Source organism: Monoraphidium neglectum (genome assembly GCF_000611645.1).
Source record: "Monoraphidium neglectum strain SAG 48.87 unplaced genomic scaffold scaffold02051, whole genome shotgun sequence".
NCBI classification, from domain to species: domain Eukaryota; kingdom Viridiplantae; phylum Chlorophyta; class Chlorophyceae; order Sphaeropleales; family Selenastraceae; genus Monoraphidium; species Monoraphidium neglectum.
In genome coordinates this window covers 1-10,699 of record NW_014011577.1, presented here as the reverse complement: position 1 = coordinate 10,699, position 10,699 = coordinate 1, and the positions used below count along the sequence as shown (strand labels likewise).

Below are 10,699 nucleotides of genomic sequence, written 5' to 3'. Positions count from 1 at the left end.
GCAGCCGCAAGCGCTGGCGGCGCCGCCGCTGGTCGAGCTGCTGCTGCCGGCGACGCGCGCGGCGCTGCGGTCGGAGGACCTGGAGCAGTGCAGCGCGGCGCTCCTGTGGGCGCAGCAGCTGGCGACGGCGCCGTTTGTCGAAGCCGGTCCCGCGGCTGGACCGCCGGCCGCGGCGGCGCCGGCGGCGCCGCCTCAGCAGCAGCACCCGGCGCCGCCGCAGCAGCTCTGGCAGCCGCAGGCGCCCGTTGCCGCCGCCGCGGCGGCTGCGGCAGCCGCGCTTGCCGCTGCCACGTGGCGGCAGCAGGAGGAAGCACGCCGGCGCGCCGCGCTTGGTCAGCTGCGGGTGCGGCTCGAGGCCGGGTGGGAGGGCGCGCACATTGTCCTGGCCCTCTTGCTGGCAGCCGGCGGCGACATGCCGCCCGACGTGATACTGGCGGTTTCGACCTGCCTGCACTCCATCTGGCGCGGCGTCGGGCCGCAGTTGTTCGCAGCATGGCTTGAGGCGGCCTTGCTGCGGCTTGCGCCGGCGTCGGCGCCGTGGGCCCGTGGCAGCCGGGCAGCCAAGCTCGTGTTCCTGCGAGATCTGACAGACAGTTCGAACTACCACGATCTGGGCCGGTTCAAGCGGTGCGTCAAGAGCTTCTGCGGCGGCAAGAAGGCGGCCGGCGGCCGGTGATGTCACCCTGACGTCAGCAGCTGACTGATGCAGGCGGCCATGAGGGCACGCCGTTGGGGCGAGGCGACCATCGCCCTTGGCCTGATGGCTCAAATAAACATATCATAGCTCGGAATTGCATGCGTGTTGAACCTGGGAAGGGGTCATCAGACGCGGTGGGATGCGTGTTGAATGGATCAAACGCCGGGCTCCTTGCAGGCCAATTGATGCTTAGGCAGCCACGCGTGCGTTGACGTCTGATCGCTGTACTGCGTGACATGCCCTGCGCCCCTGTGCGGATGGGGACCCGTGCCCGCAACATCTGCTGGGTAGGCAAATGCAGGGGCTGCGTGCCCAGCAGTCAACACTTCCGTAAGGGCCTTGCCCCTGCTCGCCACTTTGACACTGTGTCACGCACTCCTATTGTCCAGGGCGCCAATCCCCTCGTCTTTCTAGGCCTGCCCTGCCGCCGCGCAGCAACGCCACGTTTGATCCCGCTGGAGGGTCCTTGCACACTGCACCTGCATTAGTTCCGCTTTCTTGCGCTGCTTTCCTGGCCCGTTTGATGGTTGCCCCTCGCAGCCGCGCCACCTCCGGACACACACCTCCAGGGCACCTGCGCGCTCCCATATGTGCGATGGGCCGTGCGCGGCGACACTTGGAGGGAGGCGCGCTTGACAACCGTTCTACCCAAGGAGGCATGCGCCCTCTAGACCGCAGCACCCCTTCTGACTCGTTGTTAGCTGTCATCTGGTCGCAGGGCCGGACGCCACATCGTTTTCTAATCATCCAGGGTTTTCCTCTCCCAGCGGTTTCGCAGTTGGTGCCGGTGAAGCGCAAGATGATGCAATGTGCTGAGCAGCGTGCAGGCGCGCTCTGCGGCATGTCCCCGCCGGCTGAGCGGCCGGAACCAGTAATTGCCTGGGTGGACGTGCCGCTCCATCCTGCGGCCATCCCTCAATGCAGATGCCTATTTGAGCGAGCACACCAGTGTCGCTCAAATGCCGGTGCCGCCGTTGGCCTCCGCGGCTGCGGCCCCTCCCCTCTTTTCTTGGTTCCCTCGATCCCCCTGCATCAGCGCGCGCGGCTCGCAGCGCACCTCGGACTGACTGCGGCGCGTCGGCTGTTTATAACCGGCGTGCGAGATGTGTCGAAGATGTTGCGTCTGCACCCCCTTGTTTATTTCCAAATAGGTATCAACCAAGAAGCATGGTCACGACAGATTGGTTGCCAGCTGCGGTGCGCACTCCCACCGTCTGTCGCACAGGTGGCTGGGACCTGCGAGGGATGGGAGGGTGCTTTGCCCACATGAACCTGCCACCTGCGGTGCGGCCTGCATGCGAAAGGGATGGATGCCGGGTGGGCATGTTTCTTTGGGCAGGAAAACACGACTACGGCGGCGCGCAGCCGCGAGCAATCGGTGTAGTGCTGATGTCTGTGCACTCATGTAGGGTTATGATGGGAGATGGAGGGTTCACAGGAGCATTGCGAAACAATATATTCCAATGCCATAAGCCACTGGGCAAGGCAGTGCACCTGCAAGAGGCCCAGCTTGAGCCGGACCGCCAATGATGGGCGTGATGGATGATGGGACCCTCAACTGCGACCAGGCAGCCGCACAAACCAGGCACAAACGGTGCAGTCAGCCGGTGTATGGTAGTCAATCATCATATCATTCATCCTGAAGATCACAGGTGACATTCAAATCAGTTTGCGGGACTTCTTACCGGTATCAGCAACGGGTGGGCCGGTTGTTGAGCCCCACAGGTCTTGTGTCAGATCACATAACAGCCTGGTGTACACGTCTGTAACCATCATGGGAGGTATACATATACCTATTTAATTACCGTAATCAGGGAATCGCCGCAGCCTTTCATAATTGTCCGATGATGCAGCCTGAGGCACTCGCGCCCGCCTGAGCAGCGTGATTGGGCAACCACAGCACTGTAGCTGTCAACGATCATAACCTTCACCAGTTTAGAGCTGCACTTCGGCATGCAGGTGCGTGCGAGTGCAAGCTGTGCATTCCCTACTGCGTGTGCAATCAGCACGGCCGGCGGCGCGTTGACCCCCAGCCATCCTCGCGCCCACCGCAGACCAAGACGCGCAGCAAGCCCGCTGCTGCGCCGTCGCCGCAGAAAGAGCGGCGCGGCAACGCGACACAGGGCTTGGGCACGATCGGCCGCGGCGTGGAGGTTAAGAAGAGCTCGATCGCCTTGGCTGGCAATGGGCTGTTTGCGGCGCGCCCCTTTGCCCGCGGCGACCTCATCACCGAGGTCAGTGAAGCCGCACCTTCTCTCGTTGTGAGGGCCCACCTGCTGCCTCGCCATCATGTCATGATACGCAACCACGGCGCCCCGATGCTGGCACGGAGGGGACAGCCGCAACCCGCAGCAGCGCCGGCCAAAGCCTGCGCAGGGAGGGCGCCCCCAGACTCACGCGCGCCGCCGCCACGCCTTGGTTCATCACCGCTGTTACCATGCGCAGTACGTGGGACGCCTGATCAGCCACGAGGAGGCGCAGCTGCTGCGCGCGAGGCGCGCGCACACCCACGTGCGGGTGCTCGACATGCGTCACGCGTATGTGAGCGCCGCATGGGCCGCCCGCATCATGGGCATGCCGTGCACGCATGCGCGCGGCTTTGGAATGCATGCACGCGCCTGGCATGCATGGGCTCGCCATGCATGCATGCATGGTACCCTTGAATCGCATGTCTGTGATCCAGGCCCCTGGGAAGGCTTGGCCAGTTGTTGCACAGTTTGACCAGCCACTTGGCACGCATATCCAGAGATGAGGTTCACAAGGCCGCGTGCGCCGCCGCCTGGCACCGCCCTGCGGCTTTGCGGCCGCACAGGAGCGGCCCGGCCGCCGCACAGGAGGGGCCCGGCCGCCGATCCGGCGAGTGGGGCGCCTGCGTGGCGGCGCCGCTCACGTGCACTTTTAACCTGGGCCTCGCCTCACCTCATCCCGCGGCAGATCGACGGCCTCAAGGACCCGCAGCCGGGCGAGGGTGGAGGCTCATTTGCGAACGATGCGCGCGACGGTGCCGCCATCAACAGCGCGTACGACACGAGGTGTGCCCGAGTGGCGGCGGCGCAGGGGCCGTCCAGACGCACGCGCTGCAGCACGGCCGTCTGTGCTGCCCCAGGCCATCTTCGCCGCGCAGCCCTTCACTTTCGGATGCTGCATGACCGGACGGAGGCCGCTTGCTGCCGGTTTGCATGCCCTGGCGTCTGATATTGGCAAAGCACGTCCTTCACTATCACCGCCGCCCACCAGGTTCGACCGGCACACTGCGCGGTCCCGGGTGTACCTGCGTGCGCTCCGCGACATTCGGCCTGGAGAGGAGGTGGGACGCGCCTCGCAGCACGCGCTGCGCCGCGCCGCACCACGCCGCGCGTTGCTCCGCCACGGCCGCCCCTCGCCCTCCTGCGCCCGCCTGTGCAACCCTTGCTTCGCGTGCGGGCAGGGAGCGAGTGGGTTGGCGCTGCCGGCGCGTCCCAGGTTCATGCGTTGCTTGATTGGGGGGCATGTGCCAGCGGGGACGCGCTATGGTTTTAAATACATGTGTGCACATACGGTACGTGTAGGTGTGCATGCATCCAACGCGCGTACTCGCGTTTGCATGCATTCATACAGGTGTTTGTGAGTTACGGCTCCCATTATTGGCAGTCCTTCCAAGCAGCAGCCAGCCCGGAGGCTTCAAGACCTAGTTGCGCAGCGGCAGCAGCAGCAGGGACAGCAGCAGCAGCAGCAGCTGCGCGAGCAGCGGTCTCAGCAGCGGCCGACGGCGCGCACGACGGCCCCTCTCGCCGCAGCGCGCGCGTGCGTGCGCGGGCGGATGCGGAGGCGGAGATGGACGCTGTTGTGTGTGCAGCGGACGAGGGCGGCGACTGGGCATGGGAGGCGCTGCAGGCGGTCTCTCAGGCGCGGGCGCACCGCGCGGCGGCGCGAGAGCTTCTGCGAGACGGTGGCGGCGGCAGCCAGCGCGCGGCGCCCGGCGCCTGCATCGCGGCGCACGGCTGCAGCGGCAGCGGCTCCGCGGCGAGGGGCGCGGGGCTGCGGGCGGGGCGGGCGCAGGGGTTGCAACGGGGCTGCGATGGGGAGCAGGCCCGAGGCTTACGGGAAGCCGGCAAATCACAGCGACAGGAGCAGGGGCAGGCAGAGGCGGTCGCTGCAGACTCCCAGCGGATGGACCGCCCGAGGCGGCATCATCATCAGCAGCAGCCGCTGCTGCCGCTGCGGCCAACCCAGCAGCGAGGCGGCGAGCCGCAGGGGGTGGCTGCGCGAAACGCGCGGGGCGCAGTGTGCAGGGCAGCCGCGGCTGTGCTTCCAGGGGCTGCCTTACGAGACAGCGGCCACCAGCGGGGGGCGACGCCGCCGCCGAAGCGCGCACGGCGGTCGATGGACATGGGGGAGGTGGTGGAGCAGGCGCATGGCAAGCAGCGCGGCGGCCGAAGCCCCGCGGGGCTGGTGCGGCCCGTGCCTCATCAGCCACAGCAGCAGCAGAAGCAGCAGCAGCAGCAGCAGCAGCAGCAGCAGCCACCGGGACAACAGCAGCATAATCAGCAGCTGCCAGAGGAGGATCGCGGGCCGCAGGCGCCTCAGCAGCAGCAGCAGCGGCAGCAGCAGCGGGCGGGCGTCCGTCGCATCTCAGCCCTCGCACCACTCAGCTCCCCTCGGCGGCGGCCTCCCGGGCTCCGCTCTCCGGGGTCTTCGGCGCCGGGGGCGCTGCGGGCTAAATTGACGGCGGCCAGCGCCGGGGGCGGCGCGGGCGGCGGCGGCGCGCGGCGGCGAGGCGCCCGGGCGGCGGGCATCGTGCGGGTGCACCTCAACCTGTGATGTGCTCTGGGGCGTCCTTCGCCGTTGCTTCCACTTGCTTGTTGCCATCATTGTGCCCTTCAGAACCCCTCCGAAAATCGTGACCTTGGGCTTGGTGCAAAAGCTTGCAGCCAACCCTGTTATAATCTGCAGCATGCTGCAAAGCTATTTGCACTGGATGCTGAACGCGTTGGCGGCGGTGACAAGTCATCTTGCAGAATCGGGCAACTTGCTGCCACACCACAGCCCCTCTGGCCGGCGCGGCTCAGGGGTCCTTTGTCAGCCGGTGGGTTTTCTCTCTACACGGGCCATTTGGGAGAGCGGTCAATGTTGGGCGCCTCCCGCCAACTAATTCGAAGTCGACTGTTGGGAGGCAGCAAGCATTCTGCGACACCTGCAGGCGCACCTGGGCAGCGGGGCTGGGGCTGGGGCCCGTCAGCGTTCCAGCGTGCAGCCCGTGCGCACGGTCCGCTGCCCGCCCCGCTTCTGGTATCCGAGGCGCCGCGGTAGCGTCAGCGTTTGGCTAAGGAAATGGCGGCCTGCTCTCGTGAAGTTTCAAGAGCGGTTACATCAGCCGCCTGGTTGTTGACAGCAGCTGTGGGTTTCTATGAAGGGACACGCCGTGAGGCCTGCACGCAAAACGAGTGATTATGAAATGCAAGAAAGCACGACTAGCGCGCACGCAGCACAACACCGCAGCCAAGGACTCAGTCGCCAACTTGCTGCGCGGCGCAAGGGCCTGCGTGTGCCGGGGGTTTGCATAGACCGCCACGCATATGGTTGCAGCGGCGGCGCCGTGCCGGACCCCAAACGACGACACGCTGTGCGACAGGGCCTGATAACCTCGAAAACCTCGAAAAATGGGGTGCATGCTGATGCATGCATGCCATGCATGCCCTCCAATCAGGCAAAAGCGAGCAGTGCAGCCCTGGCACGCACCAGCAGCCGCCCTTTGGCTGCTTCGGCGGCTGCAAATCAACAAGAAAACCGGCGCCGGGCAGCCGGGCGCAAAAACCCATGCGGTTGCATAACGGCGCGTGCACTGCTGAAAATCCCACGCGGGCGCAAACAAATAATTGCGCTCTCTCGCCTTGCTTGCACCCGTTTGTGCATCGAGGACCGTGTAGGGGTGCGTGGTGTAAAGAGACCTGTGTGAAGTGAGTAAGCCACTGCAACGGCTGGCACGCTGCGCCCCACTTGGGAGAAACCACCACGGCAGTTGAGGGGCCGTGCCTTGAGTCAACGCCGCCTGACCCCCCGCGACGCTCGGTTCGAGGCATTCACGGGCAACATACAAAGGGTGGAATGCACGCACACGCGTCCTGATGGAAGACGATAGGTTGCAACGACACTGAACTCAGAAGGGGGAAGTGGGCGGTCAGGTCGCCTGGCCTGGGGGTCTGTTGTGGGGATGACATCACTTCAACGTGGATGTGTTGGTTGGGCTGGCTTGCTAAAGCCTTAGTCATCAAGACGTAAGTGCAACCAATGCATTTGCAGCCGAAGGCAGACGCGCACGAGGGCGTCGCGTAAAGCTGCTGGGGCGGGGCGCACACAAGCGGCGGCAGGCTCGTCCAACAATATGATGGCGGCCGCGGCACGCTGGGCACGGCTGGCAGGAGCACGGGAGTGAACGCTGCAGCCGTGGCGCCCGCTCAGTGCTCCTCTTCTCGACTCAAAACAAACCTGCATAATGGTAGCACATGTGAGTACCCGCAGCCTGTGCTGGCGCATGGTAACACATCCAAGCTGCTACGCACGGACAATCATGTACGGCTGAACAGCAGATGGCAGCGCCACCACCCAACTGGGGGGCGCCACAAGGGGCGCCGATGCAAACGGTGATGCCAAGGCTGGATTGGCCAGTGCGGGATTCTGCAATCACATAGCATCCGGGGTGAGGGTGCGACGAGGAGTTGCGCATGTATGTGACCTCGGTGCTGTTGGTGTGACACCTCCTGGTAGACAATACAGAAGCATAAACGCTTCCTCGTCCTTGTCCGGTCCTGACGCAAGTGTTGATTCTCCTCGGTGGGTGGCTGATACCAGGCCTCAATTTCGCCGGCCCATGTAAAGTCACGAGCCTGCAGGTGGCCCCTCGACACACGCAGCCTCTGGGGGCGGGGCAGGCGCAGCGGGCCACGGGGCTCCGCACGCCAGCGCCCCCTCAGAGGAGTGCTGCCCGCAGCCGCTTCGGCGCAGCCGGGGCAGCGGCCGGGGCGGCGGCCGGCTCGGCGGCCGCCGGTGCGGCGGGTGTTGCAGCGGCGGGCGCGGTGGGGGTCGTCAATGGGAACCGGTCGACGCCGTGGACGGCGCTGCGGCCGGCGATTAGGTTCATCTGCACAACCTTGGACGCGCCCTTCGGATCCGAACCCGCGGGATACACAAGGATCTCCCCGGCCTTCGTCGATGGGTCGACCTCGGCCCTCACAACGAGCGGCGCCCCCCACGCGTCGCCGCTCAGCGTGCGCAGCGGGCCGGCGCCCTCGAACCCGCCGGGCGCGAGCAGTGCGCCGCGCGGCACGACGAGGGCCGCGGGCGGCGGCGGGGCGCCGGGGAGCGCCGCGTAGGCCGCGTCCGTCGGCGCGAAGACAGTCCAGGAGGTCTTGGGGTCCGCGGCGGCGGCGGCGAGCGCGGGCGCCGCGGCGACCTGGGACTTGAAGCGGCTTGTGGCGTTGAAGAAGGAGAGGGCGTCCATGATCGTAAAAAATACGCTGTTGGGCAGCAGGACCTGTTTCAACAACGGGCGTCCATGCATCGCGGGGGGGGTGGTTGGGAGGTCAGTTCGCAACTGACGGGGCACCAGCCGCGGCGTTTGAGCCGGCTCAGCCCACCAGAGGTGTGATTGTGAGGGCGATGACTCGCACTCGCCGCGGCCAGAGGGTACCAGGAGCGCCGGCAGCGCCCGCTGCGCTGCCGCGCTGCAGGGAGGGTTTGCAACCCGCGCTGGAACGGAGCCCGCAACATGCAGACCCCGCCGCCGCGCCCGCACGTGTAGAAGCCACCGGGAGCTCGGCAGCCTGCCGGCGCGCACCTGGTCGATCACGTGCACGAAGCTGCGGCCGGCCTCGAGGTACTTTACGAGGTTAGCGCCGTTCTGGGGCCCCGACACCGCCAGGTCCAGCTTCTGCGGCCCCTTAACCTCGAACGTGAGCTCGCCGCCCTTGAACGGCCGAGCGACTACAGGGGCGGCGCCGCGCAGGCCGTCCTCGTCGTACGAGGTTGGGATCAGGTGGACGCCGGCGATGGCGGCGGCGAGGGGTCCGAGGTTGAGCATCGCGTCGACCGAGGGGAAGCCCATTTTCTTGGCAAAGGCTTTGAAGGCCTGCGGCGAGGCGGTTTGGTGGGTCGGTGTGTAGTTGAGCGGCAACCGAATGCGGGACAAAGATTGTGATTTAGGGGCAGGCTGAAGGGTACAAAGAGTGGACATAGATTGGGACACGCCGGCGGCAGCGCAACGAGTTCGCCACCACCTCCAACGTACGAGCGATTATCAGTGAGCTCCCATCCCTTCTGCCAACAGGTGGGTCTGAGATGCGGCAGGGGCGGCCCACACACACTCGTGTCGCCCACGCAAGCACGCGCGCGCGCGGCGGGGCCGAGGGCGGCAGCGGCCAACCCCTTCTCCACCTCCTCCCCCCTCCTATCCCTGCCGTTGCAGCCGCTTGGCGGCTGCCCCCACCTCGTCCGACGGCGCGAGCAGCGTCCCCTTGAACAACGGAGCGTCCAGCGCCTTGGCCAGGCCCGCCGCCTGCAGCAGCCGCGCCATGACTGACAGCTCGTCCTCGGCGTCCACGGCGCGCTTTATGGTCTCGGTGGATCCGACGGCGATGTCGGGCAGCAGCACGTTGTCGATGACGTGGAGCGTGCCGGCGCCGACGAGGTAATCGCCAGAGATCACCTGGACGGGCGTCCGAGGTTGCGCAAGGTTGTGAGGCGGCGCGCGTGTTTGTATCCTTTCGAGTGCTGTGGAAACGAAGCGAGCTCTGAATAATTCGCAAGGGACGGCTGGCTCCCGGCTTGTGCGGGGGTGCCGTGTGTGCAGCTAAGGAGCTGGTTCCTGAACGCTGCATTTTGTTGCGTGGCAGGGACCCCGGAGGCGCCCCTTGCCTGGCCCAGCAAGGCGCTCAATTCACCACACAAACCCCACTGTGCACGCCCCACCAGGCGCGCCCCCAGGACTGGGATGGACACCCCATCCAGGCAACAATTCACACTGGACTTCACACCCCTCGCCAAACTTCACACCTTGGCATGGTCTCGCACGTTGAGGGCACCCCACACATAAACGTCCTCGGGCCCCTCCCCGCCGCCGCCGCTGCCGCCGCCGCCGCCGCCGCCGCCGCCGCGCTCCTTGCCCGCCACCGCGGCCGGCGGCGCTGTGCCGTGAAAGATGGGGGCCGGCGTCCCGAGGATCGACAAGCCGCTCCTCAGCGGGCTCGCCGGCGGCGCCGCGAGCACCTGCCGCAGCGAATACGGCTCCGGGGACGAGTGGAAGAAGAGCAGGTACTTGATGATGGGCGCGTTGAGGAAGCTGCCCGCGGGGACCTTGTCGCGCTTCAGATACGCGTCGATCCCGAGGTTGGTGGGCGCGAGGATCATCCCGGAAAACGAGGCGTCCCGCGCGCGCGCGGCGGCGGCGGGGTTGGCGAGCGTGAGCTTGGCCCAGGTCGAGATGGCGGGGATCGCGGCAAACGCGGCCGCGAGCGTCGGGAAGACGCCCTCAGGGACGAGCACCGCGTCGACCGCAAACGCGGCCGGCGCGGGCGGCCGCCGCTGCGCGCCGGCGTCCCGCTGGGGCGCCGGCGGGGCCGGCGCGGCGGGGAGGGGGATGGGGGTGGTGGAGACGATGCGCGCGGCGCCGGCGGGGCCGGCGACGATGAGGCGGCCGGCGGCGTCCCTGGGAGAGGGCCGAGGGGGGTGGCAGCGCAGGCATCATGTCGTGTTCGCCGAGCAGGGTCTGCGCGATGGATACTTGAGATGGACAGCAAAACCCTGCCTCAGAGGCAACTCCATGGCCAGGGCAGCTGCACCTTCACGTCAGGCACGACCCGCCCCCCTCCCCTCCCACCCAGTCGTGGGCCAGCTGCGCACGCCGCTTCCGCCCAAGCGGCCCCCGCACCTGCTCAGAGACAGCGAGCCGCCTTCCAGGGTCGCCAGCGCTTCTGCAGCCTGCAGTCTCCGCCGCCCCGCGCCGCCGCCCGCGGCCCCGCCGCCGCGGCC

General features: G+C 66.9%; 2 protein-coding genes across 2 annotated transcripts; one reads left to right on the top strand and one right to left on the bottom strand.

The window, feature by feature from the left end:
* Positions 1-2,650: 2,650 nt before the first annotated feature.
* On the top strand, positions 2,651-3,846 carry MNEG_9752 (hypothetical protein; the record flags this gene model as incomplete). The annotated part of the gene is made up of 5 exons (XM_014041777.1): positions 2,651-2,656; positions 2,752-2,931; positions 3,143-3,208; positions 3,632-3,729; positions 3,822-3,846. The coding sequence occupies 5 exons, from the start codon at positions 2,651-2,653 to the stop codon at positions 3,844-3,846; spliced, it is 375 nt and encodes a 124-aa protein (XP_013897231.1).
* A 3,797-nt stretch (positions 3,847-7,643) lies between these two features.
* Positions 7,644-10,492, bottom strand: MNEG_9751 (hypothetical protein; the record flags this gene model as incomplete). Its single annotated transcript, XM_014041776.1, has 5 exons — positions 7,644-8,207; positions 8,511-8,801; positions 9,159-9,377; positions 9,725-10,376; positions 10,488-10,492. 5 exons carry the CDS (start codon positions 10,490-10,492, stop codon positions 7,644-7,646), a joined length of 1,731 nt encoding a protein of 576 aa, XP_013897230.1.
* Positions 10,493-10,699: the final 207 nt, after the last annotated feature.